The 20048-nt window shown below is 40.7% G+C and overlaps 1 protein-coding gene across 1 annotated transcript in view; it reads left to right on the forward strand.

The window, feature by feature from the left end:
• Nucleotides 1-20048, forward strand: part of LOC121680007 (thymic stromal cotransporter homolog) — a 31262-nt gene extending 11214 nt beyond the window's left edge. The window contains exons 3-5 of the mRNA XM_042059149.1: nt 15701-15857; nt 16090-17387; nt 19281-20048. Coding sequence (XP_041915083.1) covers nt 15701-15857; nt 16090-16144 — 212 coding nt within the window. The 3' untranslated portion in view covers nt 16145-17387; nt 19281-20048. The remainder of the gene's footprint in view (nt 1-15700; nt 15858-16089; nt 17388-19280) is intronic.

Consider the following 20048-nt stretch of genomic DNA (forward strand, 5'->3'; position numbering starts at 1 on the left):
AGCCCCCCCGCTGAATTGGACCCCCGAAAGGAGGGTAGGGCAGACACAGTTTTCTGTGAATATCTCGAAAACCGTAGGGTTTAGGAGGACCATTTTTTTTTTGTATGTTGATCTCAAGGGGCCATGTCAACCCATTCCATAACCACTAATTTCATGTATAGCGCCACCTAGTTAAACACAAAAAAGTAAAAATGAGGTGGTGTAATTGAAGGTATCTGTGACCTAACATAGTCAAAACTGCACGAAATTGGAAGTGTAGGATCATTATGACACCCTCTGTATGCACGCCAAGTTTTGTGGAATTCCGTTCATGGGGGGCCACACAATAAATTAATTTATGTTACTATACACCAACTGGCCTGTAGGTGGCCGGAGACAGTTTTCTGTGAATATCTCGAGAACCGTAGGGCCTAGGAGGTCCACCTTTTTTTTGTATGTTGGTCTTAAGGGGGCATGTCAACCCATCCCATTACCACTTATTTCATGTATAGCGCCACCTAGTTAAGAATTAAAAAGCAAAAAATTAGGTGTTTTCATCTCAATATCTCTGGCTGACAAGGTCAAAACTGCACGAAATTAAAAGTGTAGGATCATTATGACACCCTCTGAATGCATGCCAAGTTTTGTGTACTTTCGTTCATGGGGGGCCTTACAATAAAATAATTTATGTGTACATTTAGTGACGTACACCAACAAGGATTCCCGGGACACTGAAAGACCGGGGTACACAAAACTTGGTGGGCATGTACCCCCACATGGATAGCATGGAACCGTCATTTTTCGTTTTCATCTGCAGCCCCCCCGCTGGACTGGACCCCCCGAAAGGAGGGTAGGGCAGACACAGTTATCTGTGAATCTTTTATGGTATGTTGGTCTCAAGGGCCCACATCAACCTGGCTCATAATCACTCATTTGTGATTTGCCGCCCCCCCCCCCCCGGTAAAAAATGAAAATCAGTAGGATTAAAAGAAAGCCAAAATAAATATTCATCATCATCATCATCATGGCTGCATTTTCAGTATTGGCGAGAAGTAGTCGTTTGTCCACTAGATGGCGCATCGTTGCAGTGAGACGTAATTTTGTTAAAAGTTAAAAGTGGGTTGGAAAAAAACAATGGACGCTTCATACAAGGACTGTAATTTACCGCAGCGAACATCTAATAAGGATAGATGTTAGATGTTCACATGAAGTGTAATTCCCATTTCTTCTTGAAGCCGAAATAAATCTGAGGATGTTTATCGGACATGCTTGGTTTTTACTGCAGGTACGTTAATCTTGTAATATCAATAAGGACCTAGGTAATGTTACCGTTAGCGTTGGTTGAGTGATGGAGGCATTTGATTTATTGCATTTGTAGAAAACTATAAATGCGGTTATACCAAGCAAATGTATAGCAGCACTGTTTGTATCTTTCGACTGTCATTTATTGCACGTGCTACAAAATCATTCTGTGCAATGGAAGATTTACCAACGTTACACCGGTCTGATACAGTTTTGCCTATACATGCGTGAGACTGAGACGCCTGTTTATTTTGTTTTAAGTGCGTGCAGGGTGTGAGAGGGGAATCGATGTGCTTTGATTACAGCTTGGTAGTTGTAGTCTGTGAAATTAAAAAGCACGTGTGTGTGAAGTATCCAAACAATGACACCTTCATTTCATTATGGCTGCTTTAGCAAAACACCTTAAGCTACTGTGTAGTGGGTCCCATTTAGAAGTGGCTACTTCATTCGCGCTTTCCTTGACTCATGGAGCTGCGTGAATGTTATTACAACTTTTCGCCACGATATGACAGTTTAAGTCCGCTTGATACTGTAAGGCGTAAGCCATTGGTTTCCAAAGGAGATTTTATTTGTGTCGCCAGCATAGCCTATTGACAATTTATGTTGTAAATAGGCCTACCTTATAATCCTACCTGTAGCTTAGGGAAGCTAACAGCTTTCTATTAGGATCTAGTTTGTTAGTTACCGTTTTGTCATAACTCTCTGATGCATTTTTGCATTTAGAATAGCCAGAGCGTGTATATCTCAATCGGAAAATTAAACAATATCGGGTGCCTATGGACTAGGCTGGGTGAACCCAGCCTGATCTGCCCGCTATTTATTTTTTGATTTCTTAAAAGATTGAGCTTGGTCTGATGAAAGCCAGACTAGCCATGGACCTCAGTTAAACAATGCAAGGGAACATGAATCAGCCTATATTTGCACTAACAATAACGGACAAAAGCTCTTCAACTTTGGCCCGTTAAAATGTGTATGAACAGTCTAGCAACGCATTTCATCAAGGCCCATTTGGACATGTCAGTTATTTGCACCACTGGTTAGATGTAAAACAGCATTTCGTTTCAGACTAGGCTACTGTTACTTAATTTGTGCATTAACAATAACGTTTCAGACTACTGTTACTTAATTTGTGCATTGACAATAAAGTATTACATGAACTAAAGATGACTAAAATCTTATGTAGAAGAAGAAACATTCACAAAAAATCCATCCATCCAAAAATGACCTTTGTTTTTGATAGCTGTTGAAAACGGCATGGAACTGACAGAGATGTTTTTGTTTAAAAATACATTAAAAAAAAAAAATAAAAAAAAAAAATAAATAACATTATGCTGATACCTTTTGCTTTTCCCAAATACAATGTAGCCTACAGGTGTAAGTGACCTTTCATCAATCCAGTTGCAATGGATGAACTGTGATGAACTGCCCTACTTGTGATTGTTTAGAGATTTTAAAGGTTTTATAACAATTCTACATCTTCTTTGGCTATTCTACAATCTATTCACCTTTTCAGCACCAGTAGGGTACTTTCTGTGCAGCCGCACACACACACTCAGGCATGCCAAACAAGCATACACAAAAGTTTCAAGAGTGGGGGATGGAGTAAAATATGGAGACAAATTGAAGTGTGATTTATTTTCGCGGAACGGATGTACAGGACTGAGCGGCGGTCATATTTTGTACCGCTATGCGGTACATCTAGTTGTTGTAGCATTAAGTGAGCATGAGCATCATCCTGCAAAATGCTTTGCGTTGTAATGATTTCAACCTAGCTCTCCCGCACACAATGTCTCATCAAACAAACCGAAATCGAAAGGACTTCAGAGCAAATTGCGCGCTGAGCCCTGATTGGTTTGTGATTGTGCACTGGCTGTGACCAGAGAGTGTTTGACCTCTCATTACGATTCGCTTTGGTAAAATGGAACGAGAGGTTTTAATAAATGGAACGGAGTAAAAAGTACGATTTTTCACTTAGAAATGTAGTGGAGTCAAATTATAAAGTATCACCAAATATAAATACTTGAGTAAAGTACAGATACATCTATATGTTACTTTAGTACAGGAACGAATTACATCTACTTCGTTACTGTCCACCACTGTACTTGAGTAATATTTCATCAAGGTATTGGTACTTTTACTTGAGTACAATATTTTCGTACTTTTTCCACCTCTGCCTTCGCAATAACTTTGCATTCCTTACTTTTGCATTCTCTAAAGTCAAAAGTATTGCAAGTGAACGAAAAAAAATAGGTGTATGATGGTAGCACGCCCATTGCCACACAAACCCTGTAATGTCTCATTAATCCAGATATCACTGGAGTCTACAATGAAATCTGAAATCTCACATCAAGTCTCAACTCAACAAGTGGACAGGGGTGCATCCTGCTGAGTCAAAGAGTTATCTTTCATATACAATATAATAAATGAAGACCAAAAAAACTTTATATTTTGACATATTAACCACATGTAGTCACATAGCGAACACTTGAAAATATGTAGCCTATCATAAATATTCTGTAAAATACTTTACATAAAGTACTTATTAAATACATAAATACTTATTATGACCGCCGCTAGCGAAGTGGTCATATAGGGATTGTCAAAGTTTTTTTTTTTTTCTTTTTCTTTTTTTCCCCCGTCATCTACTTCCTGAATTTTTGGTCAACGATCCCCGGGACACCGAAACATCAGGGCACATGAAATTTGGTGGGTATGTAGCCCCACTAGACTTTTACGAAAAAATTTCGTTTGGTCCCCGGGGGCCACTCCCCCCCCGCGCTGGGCCCCCGAACCCCAAAAAATGCAGTTTTTCCTAAATAACTACCTGAACCGTGGCACCAAGGATGAATAATTTTTATGGTATGTTGGTCTCAAGGGCCCACATCAACCTAGCCCATAATCACTCATTTGTGATTTGCACACCCCCGGTAAAAAATGAAAATGCAATATCATTCTGCTTTAATCACCTCTCTCTTCAGTTAAGATGTTTAGAACTGCACCAAATGTTATGTGTATGATTAACCTGACATTCTCTGGGGGTATGCCAAGTTTCGTAGAATTTCATCCATGGGGGGGGGGGCCTGTAGATTGGCCTGTAGATGGTGGTGCACACATATACACACGCACACACACACAGGCACGCACATACTATCGGTATCGGCAATTAGAACGGCCGATACATAATTACAAATTCAGTAGGATTAAAGGAAAACCAAATATTCAAATATTCATCATTATTATTTGGCTGCATTTCCAGGATTGGCGTTACGTAGTCGTTTGTCCACCAGATGGCGCATAGTTGCAGTGAGACATAATTTTGTTGGAAGTTAATCTAAAGTGGGTTGGAAAGACAATAGATGCTTCCTACAAGGACAACACTGTAGTTTTGATTTTCACATGAAATGTAATTCACATTTCTTCTTGAAGCCGAAATAAATCTGAGAATGTTTATCAGACATGCTTGGTTTTGACTGCAGGTACATTAATCTTATACAAGTTACGTAGGCTATAGGCCTATCAATAGCCTACGACCTAGGTAAAATAATGTTAGGCCTACCGTTAGCATTGGTTGAGTGATGGAGGCCAATTTGATTAGGCTATTAGTGTATTTGTAGAAAAACATAAATGCGGTTACCAAGCAAATTGCTATCAGCGCTGTCATTGTATCTTTCGACTGTCTCATTCTTTTCTGACACTAGCCTACAGGAGCTAAGTGAGTTAGCCACAACGCGTTTGCTAATGTGATGGTTTTTGTAATGGAAAATATAGGCCTACCTGAAAGATAACCTGTCTTTGAAGCATCCTAAACAGGCTGGGACATTTCTGCTTGCTAAATAGGTTTTTCTGCTGTTGATTCGCTCACAGTCCTTGGTGGCCCTGTCAGTGCTTTGTACAGTGTTGCATTAAGACCACAAAAAGTCTCAAAAATCCTCTATTTTAAAAGGTGTTTCAAGTAATGTTAAGGAAGAGCATGGCTCAAAGTAAAGTGACTAGGGCTGAGATTGAGAATTGACTAGACTACATAAATTCATCAAAGTGAATAATTTGTGTCAACTCGTCACAATGTAGATTTATTAACGCGCCCGTGATTATCTACATCTCCATTTAAACCAAATGTTTTAGAGCGCACTTTGAGAGACGTATCCAGGGCAGGGCTGTACCTGTTGCACGTGCTACAAAAATCATTCTGTGCGATGGATGATTTACCAACGTTACGTCTGATACAGTTTTGCCAGGGGCGCAGCTACCCATTTTTGAGGGGTATGCAACAACAATATTGGCCCCCCCAAAAAAAAAAAAAAAAAAAAAAAAAAAAAAAAAAAACACAAACAACTAAAGCAAAACAAAAGGCCAATAATTTACACTATTACTGTGCATTAGTGTCTATTGAATATGTTTTTAAAGAAATGCTGCCAATTTGATGTTTAACTTGATGTTATACTTGATAAGTATTGATAAATGGTGCATTGCCACTTTAAGAGAGTCTAAACGGTTCTCATAATGTCCTTTTGCCAGCTATTGCTCACAATGGATAAGGCTGATTTATTTGCACCACATTGACAACACAATAGTAAGTTATTACAAGGAGCCTTCATTGTTAGGATATGGAAACATGTAATGAGTTGCTGCTAGCATGACATTTCTGCTTGCAGTTGGCCATTAAAAGTGCAGTATGAGCATGGTAGCCACCTAGCTATCTGAATGGAATAGGCTGTGTTTCAATCGGCATTATGCTTAACAAACGCTAGTTATTCTGTTAACATTCATATTTGCAAGCCTCCAAGTACAGACGTCATCACTTTAAATCCTACCTGTTGCCTTTCACCGTCCACTTATTCAACTGCTGTTGCATCCCTTGACATGCCATCTACTTTTCCCTCTTTCTTTTTCTATTTTTAGCCGTCAACAGCTTTTTTTTGCTGTATCCATCTTTTTCCGTAGACGGCAACTCACTACTTGTAGGCCTATCTGCTCGCCCAGCGCTCACTGCGCCCCCACTCCCTCTTCTATGTCAAAATTCTATGATGGAATCTTATGAGATAGGACGCCTACTCTAGCCTGTTAGTCCTCTAAAATGTTATAGAACATTGTGAAAATGTTGAAATGATTTAGAAATGGACAGCAGTAGCTACATATAGAAAATACCAAATATATATATTTTTTTTTTTACCATCGCTTTGGCGCCCCCATGCGCCGCATATAGCGCATACCCACTTGGGAGGTATTGAAAAAAAGGAGACCATTCCTTATGGGAAATAATGTATTTTCTTTAAAATATTCATATAAAATAGTAATACAGTGTGCATACAGTGACTATAAAAAGAGGTGTGTCTGATGAGTCCCATATAGCATAACTATTTTGCATTGGTTTGGAGTCACTAGGTCACATGATGTCAAAGCTATTGACAAAAAAGACTATGAAGGTAATTCAGAAGGTACTTTATAGACGGTCCCTAAGTAGGTCGGCTGGAAGCAAGTAGACAGGTCCTCTGTTTGTACATTGTCTGCAAACAAGGGGTGAAACCGGCCGCATTAAAACAAATTTGAATATCTGTCCAATATCCGAATATCAAATATCAAACTAACTTCACCTCGGTGTGTTTAGGGTGTGAGAGGTGAATCGGAGTGCTTTGATTCCAGCTTAGTAGTTGTAGTCTATGCGATTAAAAAGCATGTGTGTGTGAAGTATCCATGATAACACTTTCATTATGGCTGCATTTCAAATAGCCTAGGAAACATTTCAAATAGGAAGTGCACGCTTAAAACGTCCATGTTAAACAACGAACAAATGAGTGAGGCGGTTCAAACATGGCCAGGCCCAGGCAGACTAGCCTTAAAAGTTTTTTCAGAGGCCAGACGTGATGGATGATGATAAATTGGTAACGCCTGAAGCCTCAGATGTCCGGTCAACTCCACCACCACCAGATGAAAAGCAGAAGTGTCGGGCATACAGTATCTGTCGGAATCACGACGTTGGAAGTGGAGTTGCGGGGTTGCTGCCTCTCCAAGACACTGTCATTCTCTGTGTACACTAGACATGCAACATGTGTTCTGTACCCAAAGCATACAGTAGGCCTATGCTTTCTATGTCTATGATCTGCAGGGTTAGGGCCTCCTCGACGAGGAGATTGCTGGTCCGCGCACAATTAAACGGTATCATTGAACCGCGGACCGAAAGAAAAATAAACTAAACATTTCCCAGAATAGGAAACATTTCTTAATTTATTGTTATCAAATAAATTATAGCCTTAGTGGTGTGAGCGCTCATTCTTGTGTTTGCGCGATCTGTGCAAGTTAAACAGTGGAACCACTGAAGATAACGTGGGTAGCAGTAACAAACAACGTAGCCTTTTTAAAACAATGAACGAAGCGGACTCACTCTTGCTGTTAATGAAAACATAGATACTGGCTAGATCTTGTTAGGCATGTTTATATAAGTTAGGCTAATGAACATGTTGCATTCTATTCAGCCTGATTATGTCATTCTTTAAGCTACATAGCCTGTCTCCAGTTTTCCTCAACTTGACTAATTAAGAAACGATAATAGGATATTTGACCGGCATCCCAGTAAACAAAATAAAGTCCTGGCGACGTCCCCTAAAGGTCCCCTGGCGAACGTCACCTCCTCGACATTGTGTAGGGTTCCCTTTACGTCCCGCGGACCTCTGTTCGGGAGGTCTAAAAGACGTCCACGAGACTTTGAGAGGACGTCCTGTAATGGTCACCGCGACGTTATGCGCGCAACGTTTATATTTCCGCGATGGTAAAAAAAAAAGAAAAAAACATGAAGCGCGATTTGGTATTAGGGGTTTGCACAGACGTCACGTTCTGGCCGGTAACCATGGTAACCCAGCACGCGCGGCCATATTGGCGATACTCGGTGAATGAAGTACAATGGAGTATTATGCACTTTGGATATCTTACGTGATTGTAGCCGTGTCTAAACAACAGAAAAGCTCATCAAAATGCGTCTAAGATGCAAAGGCATATAGGGCAGGACTTGGACCACAAGAAAATGTGCGATGTTTTGAGAAATTACAGTTTATTGGCAGCGCAGATCCATATGAGTTGGGTGAGGGAGACGAAGTACCAAGTTCAACCACAAGCGCCCCCCTTTCTCTTATAACTTCTGGCATTATTCTCCTTTCTCCCTGGTTTCAACTTTTGGAAGTTGATACCTACACCAGATGTTTTTCTCAGTCTGACCTATAGAGCTGCACAGTCCCGCCCACAGCCAAAATGCGGTTAGGTGCCGGATGTAAGATTCCCATTCATTTGTCCCATTGACGTTTGGAAAAATCTGTATCTACAGAGTTTTACAGCATGTCTTAGGCTAACCAGCTACGGCATAACTCATAAGCATACAACATATCATTTCGAGTGAAAAAACGAATAGAAAATCCAAAAAAAGGTACAAGACTGTGTACATATTTTCATTTCCGAGCGAAGGAACTACTCATCCCATAAACCACCGCACCTCACTGAATAATATGAACCAGCACGAAATCATTTCAAACCGGCGACAGCCAAGGGGGCAGGCGAATTCCCGGAAGTAGAGGAATCGACGTAGGCTGGAGGGACCACCTCTCTGCTAACTCCCATAGAAGCCCATTCATTCTAGGATTTTTTTTAAATTTACGTACGCATTACACTAATGATGAGTAGACATGGACATTTATACCGGGCTAGGATGTGCTGCTTTCACATCTACGGTGTCATTTTCTTAATAAACTAATACGTTTTAATGGGCATATCCCGTAGCATATTGTTCAAAACATCATCAGAGTAGACCTAGGCTAGCCTAAGATAAATTGTTCAAACCATATTGTTTCAAAATATTAAAAACTAATAATAGCCAAAAATACTAAAAATACGCAATGCATGCTGGGAAGCAAATACGCAATGCATGCTGGGAAGCAAAACTCAACATGAAATAAAGTACATTCTAGAATGCATTGACGTTATATCCACTCGTTTTCTTGGACCTGTGATCAAACAGGGACAGCCTATAAATGTAAGCCTATCTTCCTGGAACATTGCAGATAAAGAAAAATGTATCGTTTTCTCTAGGCTACGAATGCTCATTGTAGCTAACTTTAAGATGAAATAAATAGATTCCAGATGTTTCTATTCTATATCATTGTTTTATTAATAAACAGTAAGGCTCTGGTGAGGCAGAGAGCTTGCTCCTCGTCAGAAATCTCATCGGATACTGTATGTACACTCTTTGCTGTTTCCACAAGGAGCTGCTGTAACATCGGGGACAGCTATTGTGACACTTTTAAACGCAAGCACGCGTCAAATAAATTACAATGACATTTAAACATGTCATGAACAAGCAGTAGGCCTATCCTTAATTCATCTGCAATGTAGAGCTAGATCGTTTTGCTTTACAAATTAAGTAGTCACTTCTGTTGCTAGACAACCCTAAACAAATGCTACGTGGTCTGTCGGTTCAGTCCCAATTCGGCCGTGTGTGTGTTTCTGAAAATAAAACAGATAATAAGTACGTGACTACGTTAAATAAACCACTGCCTATTTAGAGCATGTTACATGCATCACGTAATGACAGTTATCTGAAGAAATGCGCATTGTAGGCTAAGCTAGAAGCTAAGAACAGCGACTTTGCTAACGTTACACCAAGCATCACATCAGCTAACATTTTGATAAAATCCCTTCCCTAGTTTGTAACGTTATACATTACATTACATACATTTTGGGTTTAACGTTAACACCCCTTTTCCCAGTTTATTAAGTTGTGCGTCTATGAGCAAAGTAGACATATGGTTCTACTTTGCTCATAGACGCACAACTTCATAAACTGTATGATATGTTTAGACTACGGTAGGCTAATGCAGCTACTGCTAGAGACCAGTGGTGGAATGTAACGAAGTACAAATACTTCGTTACTGTACGTAAATTTTCCACGTATTTGTACTTTACTTAAGTAAAATGTATAGTGCATACTTTTGACTTTTACTTCGTTACATTTTACAGCAATTATCTGTACTTTTACTCCGCTACATTTCTACAACACCATCGTTCCTTTTTACAATACATGTTATGATTAGTTTTTTTTCTCTCTGACAAACACGTTTGTTTTACCAGGGGGCGGGGTTGCTACCAAAGATTCTGGAGCGCTACGTGCATTCTTAGAAACATAAGCTTGTAGTCATTTGCGGCACAAATGAATGGTAGCCTAGACTATTAATGAACCGGTGGCCGGAAAAAACGTAACATTTTCCAGATTAGGAAAGATTCCTTAATTGTGTGTGATCAAATAAAGATGCATAGCCTACAATTGGGGGGGGTAGTAATGTGAGCGCTCATTCAATGTCTATGCTTCTGCGCAAGTGAAACTGAACCTAATCATAAAGACACCTTTCTCAGCAACTTTTCTGTTCAATCAGCATAATTGGCATTACGATCCACCCGACGTTTCCCCTGTCTACCCTGTTAAACTTCAGGCTCTCGTGTTTTGCTGAATGATATTACTCAGCAGATCATCCTAGTAACCAGAATTACAGTCTTGTAGGTGTTGGATTCTCTGGTTGTTGCGTTGTGTTTTAGTTCTAATGTCTGTATTGAAGATGGTCAATAAAGCTTGACGGCGGGACCAGGATCGGCGATTAGATGATGATTTATTGTAGATGGTACAACAATGAATAACAGAACACAGGCTAAGTCTCAAACAGTAAAACTGTGCAGAGTCGAACAGTTGTGGTTGTTATTAGAAGCGGCTGCTGAGCCTTCCGACAGAAGATGCTCCTCGGGTCGCTTCCTCAATCCGTCTCCGTGTCAAAACCTAAGACAAAGCCTGTTATACTAAAACATACAAACGTCAATCATGCCAACGTGGCAGGTGCCAACCAGTGTACAAAACCCGGCCCTGGCCAGATGGAGATACTAGCCTGAATAGGCAGACATGCTGTCTCCCTCGGCCCATGTTATCACCGATGTTCCTCGGATGTTCCTAAACATCGGCCTGTATGACCTTCCTGCTGGTACACAGGCCTAAGGCACAGTTATGTACAATAATATGGACCTCTCCCTGTTGTATACTACACACAGATGTAACATATGAACACATCAGAATACAGTAAGAATACCCCAGAATTCTACATAGGTCAGAATGTAAACTGGGCCACAGATGGTAAGCACAATTGCATTAGCTTAAAACTATCTAGTCGAGTATAACCTAAAACTAGCTTAATTAAAATGCCACAGCCCATACTGATTTTTCCTTTTAGAATATAGATATTAAGAGAATAAATCATTATGCAAATACTTTTACTTTTAATACTTAAAGTACATTTAAAAGCAGGTACTTTTTACTTTTACTTAAGTAGGGTTGTCATTGTGGTACTTTTACTAAAGTAAATATTTCTCTGTGTATTTGTACTTTTACTTAAGTACTGAGTTTCAGTACTTCCTCCACCACTGCTAGAGACTAGATAGATAGATACTTTAGTCATCCCCAGACGTGTAACGTGAAGTCGTGCATGGATGTGATGTCTCCGTCCTGCAGGCGGTAGCCAGAGTGCTCTCAACTCCGCTGCCATGTGTGAATAAACAAACGTCCCCCCCATGTCCCCGGTATAACGTTATTGTCGGGTCCTTAGGAGGTATTTGAAATGACCAAATGCAAATGTCATCCGAGGGACCTGACGGTGACGTCCCCAGAAAGTCCTGCACCGGACGTCACGCAATAACCAAACGATAACTTGCTCCAGACGTCAATAAGGTCACCGGAACGTCCGCTAGAGAACATGAGGTTCGGGACCAATCGGGGACGTCGTGAATGTCGGCATTAGGTCCGGGGGACGTACTGTGTTTGTCGGGATATCATCAAAATTTTCGGAAAACGAAACCTCTCGGCACCATTTTTTTCTAGCGGAAACTCTGGCCTACAGGTGTACATGACCTTTCATCAGTCCAGTTGCAATGGATGAACTGTGATGAACTGCCCTATTGTGATTATTTAGAGATTGTAAAGGTTTTATAACAATGCTACACATTTTTTGGCTAGTGCTACAAATCTATTCACCTTTGCAGCACCAGTAGGCTACTTGCTGTGCAGCCCGCACACACACACACATAGGCATGCCAAACAAGCATACACAAAAGTTTCAAGAGTGGGGGATGGAGTAGACGATGGATACAAATTGATTAGTGTGATTTATGTTCGCGGAACAGATGTACAGGACTGAGCGGCGGTCATATTTTGTACCGCTATGCGGTACATCTAGTTTTTCAAATATTTTCAATGAACAGGGTGTTGGTGTAAGATCAATTTTGGCTTTCATTTTGAGGTTGTTACACCAGGCTATTGCTGACATAATTACAAGCCATTAAAAGTATACAAACACAATGGGATGAAGTAAACTATTTGCAATTAGCCTGACGAGCCAGACCCACATTAAAATGTAGGGTCTGGGCACTCACCGTTCGCAGTGCTCAGTCCGAGGGGCGGGATAATCAGTTGTCTTTTAAATTCCCTCTGCACGCAATAGGACAGCGGCAGCACTATGAGTCTGTAAGGCCCGTCTTTTGCCCAAACCTTATGCATTTCTAAAGAATGCCTTTTGCAGTCAATTTACATGTGTGGATGCCTGTGTTTGGATCTGTATTGTCTTAGCTGGCCATGGCCAAAGATCCCCAACACCCACTCATGCATGACCATTTGCTCCTTTTTCTGGCCCCTCTACTGAGAGATAACTCCGTCCTGGGCCTACTTGATGTCTTGTGGTGAGATAGGCCAACCTCATTATCATACAATATTGCTCTGTAAATATGTGTTGTGAATAATACATTCATGTTTGGTCTTGAATTAATACTTGTAATGTGGGCAACAGTCTGATTATGGTTTTGGTACAATTGAATGTATCTATGCATAGTTGTAGATTAAGAATTAAACTGTAGCATAAAGTTATGATATCCACCTGGGCCACACCCATCCACCTCAGACAACAAAGTCTCTGATGAGTCAGGGGTGGCCCAAGTGAATGATAAAAGTGGAGGCTCTGAGTTGGGGGTGGCCCAAGTGAATGATAAAAGTGGAGGCTCTGAGTTGGGGGTGGCCCAAGTGAATGATAAAAGTGGAGGCTCTGAGTTGGGGGTGGCCCAAGTGAATGATAAAAGTGGAGGCTCTGGTCCTCCAGGGCTCTTCTGTCTTCTTTCCCATCTTGGGGCTTCTCCTTCTCTTCTTCTCTTCTCTCTTCTTTTCCCTCTCCACTCTCCTCTTGAGCTAGGCCCTTGTGGCTTGGTCTTCTGCCTCTCTCTCCCTCTTCCTCCCTTTGTCTTTCTCTCTCCCCCTTTCTCTATCTCTGGGTTTGTATTGTTTTATCTGGTGTATCTGTCATCTCTAACTTGTCAAGTTTATCTCTGTGAATTGGTTAAGTTTCCTTTGTTACCATTTGCTACTTTGTTACAGTAGACCATGTGAGTTTACTTGTACATTCAACTGAAGTGATATTGGTTACATTTACCTTTAAGACTGAATGCCTATTAAATTGTTCATTTGCCTACCAATCGGATAACTTCAATTCTCGTAGTGTGCCATGCCATTCTCCTCCATAGCTGATAAACTAGTTACTTGGTAATTGATTGGTGATACAAATTATTAATCAAATGGAGTCAGATTAACGAGTATGTAATAACATCATTGCCATTTAACTCTTCACCCTATTTGTCCACACAAGCTCCTTCAAGTGAGGATATAGCTCGACATCTCTATGTTTCTGAGGATATATATATATAATTTCTGAGCGTCTTACCATAATTTCCATGCGTTTCCCACCAGCGGAGCTAGTTGGCTAGTTCAAACGTTTGCCAACTTAATAAAAGCTTAACTCGTGTCACACTGTTCGCCAACAGCAACATCCATCTTATTTGTTTTCAAGTAGCAGGGAATTCAAGCCAAACCATTGCAACTCCCATCAATCATTATGTTAAGCCCACCTAACGACTCTATACATGATTTCATTGGCCTGATTAAGTTTCGATTTCTGGAGCTCACAAGCCAACGGAGAGTTGCTAGACTAGCCCTGGCAGCAAATGTAATTTGTTGCCGCTAGGGGCGCGTCTAGATTTCTAGGCTAATTTGCAATTGGATAAGAAAAGAAATTTTAAATCAACAGACTAATTCATTTTCCAGAATAGCAGTATAGAGACATGGCTACATAGAGTAGGGCAAATCTTTGTGTGAACACACGCCATGATGTAAAGCTGCATAAAGCTTAAAGGGGAAATCCGATTTTTCACATAGATGACAGCCACTTTGGGTTCATCTTGTATATTGTTGATAGGACGGTGTGATGGACAGGTGAATGTGTTTATCCAATTGATGATTGGTCATCAGCGCAACCTGGCACAATCAAGGCTCCCCCTTAAAACAGACATAGGGGAAAAACGAAAACTGTCTGGTCAGCAGTGTTGTGCGCATGAACCCAAGGACCAGGGGAGCAGGAGATAGGATGACCTGTCCGTGACCCCTCTGCGTGGCCTGCTCATTGGGGGGTGCACAGCTGGATGCCCATAGACGTATATACATAGATGCCGCAATGGACTCCAAAACGTATGTCAACGGCACCGGCATGTTGCTGAGGGCAACAATCAAACAGGACAAGTGTCAATTTCTTTGCCCAATTGAATTGTTAAACATGTCACTGGTGAGCGTGGCAGTGTTCTAAACAATAAGGATTAGCAATCCTTAAAAATAAGTGTTGAGCATGAAGGAATAATACACAGCCATGCATCGACTTTGAAACATAAAGATTTGTAATTTGAATTTGAAGAGTTTTTTCTCCTCAAAAAAGTACTCAAACAGATTAACCGTTTACCAAAAATAGTGTAGGAACTTAAGGCCCGGTTACAAGTTTATGGAATTTATGTGTTGCCCAGACCAAAGTCTCTTACCTATACAATAGCATGTAGGGAGTCAGATGTACGTAAGGGATAATGTATAGAATGCCGATCATTATCGGGAAATAGGTACCGAGGTACCAGGGCGAACCTGAAGGGACCTACAGATGCACTGGTGGGCCCATTCACTAAATTAGCTGAAGTACAGCTCCTCAGCCAGGCAGATGAGATAATTAGGGAAATCACCTGTGTTAAATGCACCGGTAGAAACAATACATGGTAGGACTTTTACTTTCTGAAGCCGGACTTTTCCACCTCTACCCTTTGTGAATATGGTATGTTTGTGTGAACATGTACTATCTATCTACAGTACATGGCAACTACCAGGCAACACACTGTAACATTAGCAAGTAATAGTTCCCAACTAATCCATACATTTTTGCAACCCTACTGATATGTTTTAACTTCACTGTGCAGGGGTTTCCATTAATCTATATCTTCTAAATGCATATACTGTATGTAACTACTATACTCAAATTTGTTTTGTTTGTTTAAGGTGTAACCCTGATTGCGCTTCAGCTTTCCTTCAAACTGATCAGTCTGGCTTACACCCCCATCTACACCAAAGTGTACCAGGCCACTCTCGACGTCTTCCCTGGGTTTGTCTTCACCTTGTCCAGCATCATCACGTTTGTGGCCATGGTTCCGATATGGTAAGAGGACATGCGATGGCAAGTCACGTCTGTTTAGCTAACAATCTCAAGATCATCTGCTTGGCTAACATTTATCATACTGGAAGAGATAGCCTTCAGCAGTTGTGGTTTCAAAACAAAGTTGTCTTTAGACTGGTCATATTAGAATTAGATCATTTTGTTCTTACTTCTGCTGTTGTGCTGGTTGTGTGAAATATTTTTTCTTGACTTCTTGCTTTTTCGTCTTGTGAAGCATTGTTGGATGCAGAACTGCACATAGGACCTATGAAAGGATTGAAGGAAATTAAGGAAGGACTAAGACATTCTCCTCGTTCATCAATGTGAATGCATGTGAAGTCAGGAACATATTTCACTTCTAAGGACCTAAAAGGGAGAGATTGAATTAATAGTAAACAACAGTTGACTACTTTCAAATTGTTTGCATATGTGTGTATACTGTAAATATTTGTTTATGTTCTCAATGCATTTTTTCATTTTCTGTGTTGCCACTGCCAGTGACAGTGTATGTGTTGTTGAATAGTTTACTTTGTGTAAATAATGCATGTAAATGTTAAATGTTTAAATGTTTCCATTGTATTGGGGGTGCCTGGAATGCCATCTGGGTTCACATACCATATGTCTTACAAAAGTGACTGGGGGCTTTATTTTACTCAGAAAGCATATGCATACGACACAGAGATACTATTTTACACACTTTGATAGGGAGAGTCAGCTTGCATATTGGTATTGTTGAATTTAAGTCAAAGTGGTACAAAATGTATGTAATGCTTAAGTAAAATGCACATTATACAGACCGACCAAAAATTTTACTCACTGCCCGCATGATCTGAGACCCAGTTTTTAATTGAATCCTGGCTTTTGATTATAGGACAAATATCCAGCATTGTCATGAGAGCTTTTCCATTTCTTGTTGTCAATAGTGATATATAGTGATATTTATTATCTGACAGGAGCAAAAATGCAAATATATGAATTGTTTCTATTTAATGTTTTGATAAAGATGATATCATGGTCACATACCTATAACATGTATTGTACCTTGGCCACTTACTGACCTTGCCCTAAATTTTAACGCCATTGCCTGAGGATTTATTTTTGTACAGGCAACTTTAATGGGCATGATACTCAAAGGTGGCATTATTACCTAGATAGCACCCGGACTGTGATTGCATGGAGTTAGACTCAGGACTAGCTGTGGGAAATAGAGATGAGTAGCCTGGGTGAACCAGACAAGCCTGCAGACTGGTCTGGAAAGGAGCCCATCGACATCCGTTTCCAAATCACCAAAAACCCAGGAACGTGTATTGTCTTTGGAACTGAGTAAACACCTGCATTTAAAACCCTTGTTTACAAGAAAAATGTGTTTGCTGCACATTTAATGTAGTAAGAGTTTAATGCAGCAATGTTAGTGTAATCACTGCTGGTTACACACATAAGTTGTAAAACGGGTAGTTCAGAAAACGGGTGTCAATGGGCTCCTTTCCAGAGGGAACTGCAGAGCAATTCAAATGAGCTAACAGGTTTGTCTAGGTCATGGAGGTATTATATATAACTGGAGAGAGTGACTAAGTCCTGCCCTCCATACAAATGAATGGTGGAGGCTAGGCTAGTAAATCCGGCCAGTTCATAGTCAACGCCATCTTGAACACTGGGGTTCGGATCCAGCGCCAGTCGGCTCTGACCATGCGCCAAGTTACAAAGCTGGAAATGACGCATGGACCAACGTCGATTTTTATTGGATATTCTGTAAAAAGAGAGTCGTCCTCCAGTAAGAGGGTGGCGATAATGCACATAAAGTCCTTGCCTCATAACAAGAAGAAGAAAAAGTTGCTCGGGAACGCGCATGGAGTCCGAGTGAAGTCGCCCTGAAGCGCAACTTAATTTCATTGGATAACAGCGGCTCTAACTAAGAGCGGTCTGCCTGCTGTCCTGCTGCAAATATGCATTCGAACATGACGTGAAATATCCATAGTCGAACTATAAATAAACTATTCGGTTTTTAGTGCCAAGTGTAGCGCATTTTTACAGTCTATGATTGGTTTGTTTTTTATTTTATTGTTTGCCATCTCAGCGGGTGCTCTAAACGTATTCTAGCGTTGGCCCATGACCAAATCAAGCCAATAATAGCCAGTAGCCACAATAATGACTGGAGCCAGAGCCCTCAATAGCCACCCTGTTTTGAAAATAATATTGAAGATATTCAATATTATTGAAGATAGTATTGAAGATAACGCACAGAACGGTCAGCGTGAGCGGACAATTACGTCCCCAACTCATCTAAAATGTGGTGTCTTTACTTAGAGTTGTACACCGCAGATGGTGAAGTAACCGTTAAAGAGAATGTTGTCTGCGGACTCAGCAAAAAAACAGTTTACTTGCGCATCCACGACATCCAATCTTCGCGCTCACCTGTGGAGTTACCATCCAAATGAGGCAGCGGTGTCAGAGGCACAGTAGACGGCCAGAGCATTGCCAGGCGTCCAACATCGTATGATGGCATACTTTCCGTAAATCCTAAATTATGTCCGGCGTCTGCTATTTACTTAGGCTGCGCAAAGCACAGGTATTTATTTGAGGTAGGCTTATTCGAGGCAGACCTTTTCTACGTTATTGTGAGACATGCGTTTTGTTTGGAGTGGCATACCAGGCTATTTTCGGTTTTGGTATGACATTTAATTTACTTTTTGACTTTTATTATATAGTTAAATGTTGAGACTGATGGGCATTTAGATCTAGAGGGTATTTGATGATCACTGTAAAGTTTCCTGTAGTTGAAAAAGTGTTGGAATTTCCAGCTGTTTATTGCGAGACAAGGCCTTTCCTTCATTCATTGAACGTGCGCTGTGCTCTAATGGAAACCTTATTGCATAGCGAAGTAGCCTAAATTGAGTTTTTTTTTAATTATGCATGGTTTACTTTTTATTAAACTCGTAGGCTGGAATGCCTCGCGGCAATAATTGTGTTTAAATGTAGTAGCCTAGTGCTTCAGCCTCTGGCAAGCTCCAAAGGGGGCGGCTATAGGTTGAGAGCAACGTGTTGGAGACCCATGGTGTAACGAGACAAGGTCTTTATGCCGCTGTTGTGTAATTTATTGTCTGTAATCATGTTTAGGCTATGTTTGTTCGGGACAAACAACAACGAAACAAGATCAATACAATTTTCTTTATTTGTCATATGATGGATAAACAACCACAATATGCACGTCTTCTCATAGGCTCCTCAAGAAATACGCACTGAATAACTTTTGGCTGTAGCCGCCGGATAGGTACCCGCCCACTAACATGTACGCGCATGAGAGCTCGTGCCCAACACGGATTTTCGTGCATGGAGCTGGTTCCCAATGCTCCATGCAGCGCCATATTTGAAAATGGCGTATGCTAACATGCCGAAGCTAATCTGCACGCTCTTGACCCCCTGGTCTAGGTTCACACAGGCTAGAGATGCGGAGGCCTGCTAAACCGACTTGAAGTGTTGAACATAGTGAAGAAGTGTTTCATATCAAATATTTATAACCACACAATTTCATATGATAGCATTTAAAAATCAATGTTACAACATAGGTACTTGTTAACTTAAACAGTGAATGACAGGCGTTACAGATCTTTAAAGTGCTTTGATTACAACCAAGCCTGAGGCAAAGCAAACAGATTACTCTCGGTTTCAGTGTAACGGCATTCCAGTCTATATTTATGGCGTCCACTATGTAAACCCAAGTCAATGGCCAAGGCCTGATACTGACACCAAAGTAGCTACTGACACCAAATGCTGATAGGAGAATATTATGGTTTACTGGTAATAATAGTACATTTAAAATAATTTCTGTGCTTCATATTTTAATTCCTGGCATCATCAGTTTAATCATGTAAAGACGTAATTTCTCTAGGCCTACCTCATGACTGATTTATGCTGACTTCACTGCCTGCCTGATATCTATTATAGGCTATGCCTTTTTGACTGTCCGTACTATTTCAAACACTGTGATAGGGTGATTCAGTTTCCATATTGTTATTGTTGAATTTAAGTCAAAGTTGTACAAAATGTATGTAATGCTTCAGTAAAATGCACATTTTACAGGCCGACCAGAATTGTATTCACCGCTCGCATGATCTGAGATCACTCATCAGACTTTATTGCCAGAGACTGCCACTTCTTGAACTTACATATAGGCTGAATTAAAACCTCAAATCCTTG

Source organism: Alosa sapidissima, chromosome 13 (genome assembly GCF_018492685.1).
Source record: "Alosa sapidissima isolate fAloSap1 chromosome 13, fAloSap1.pri, whole genome shotgun sequence".
NCBI classification, from domain to species: domain Eukaryota; kingdom Metazoa; phylum Chordata; class Actinopteri; order Clupeiformes; family Clupeidae; genus Alosa; species Alosa sapidissima.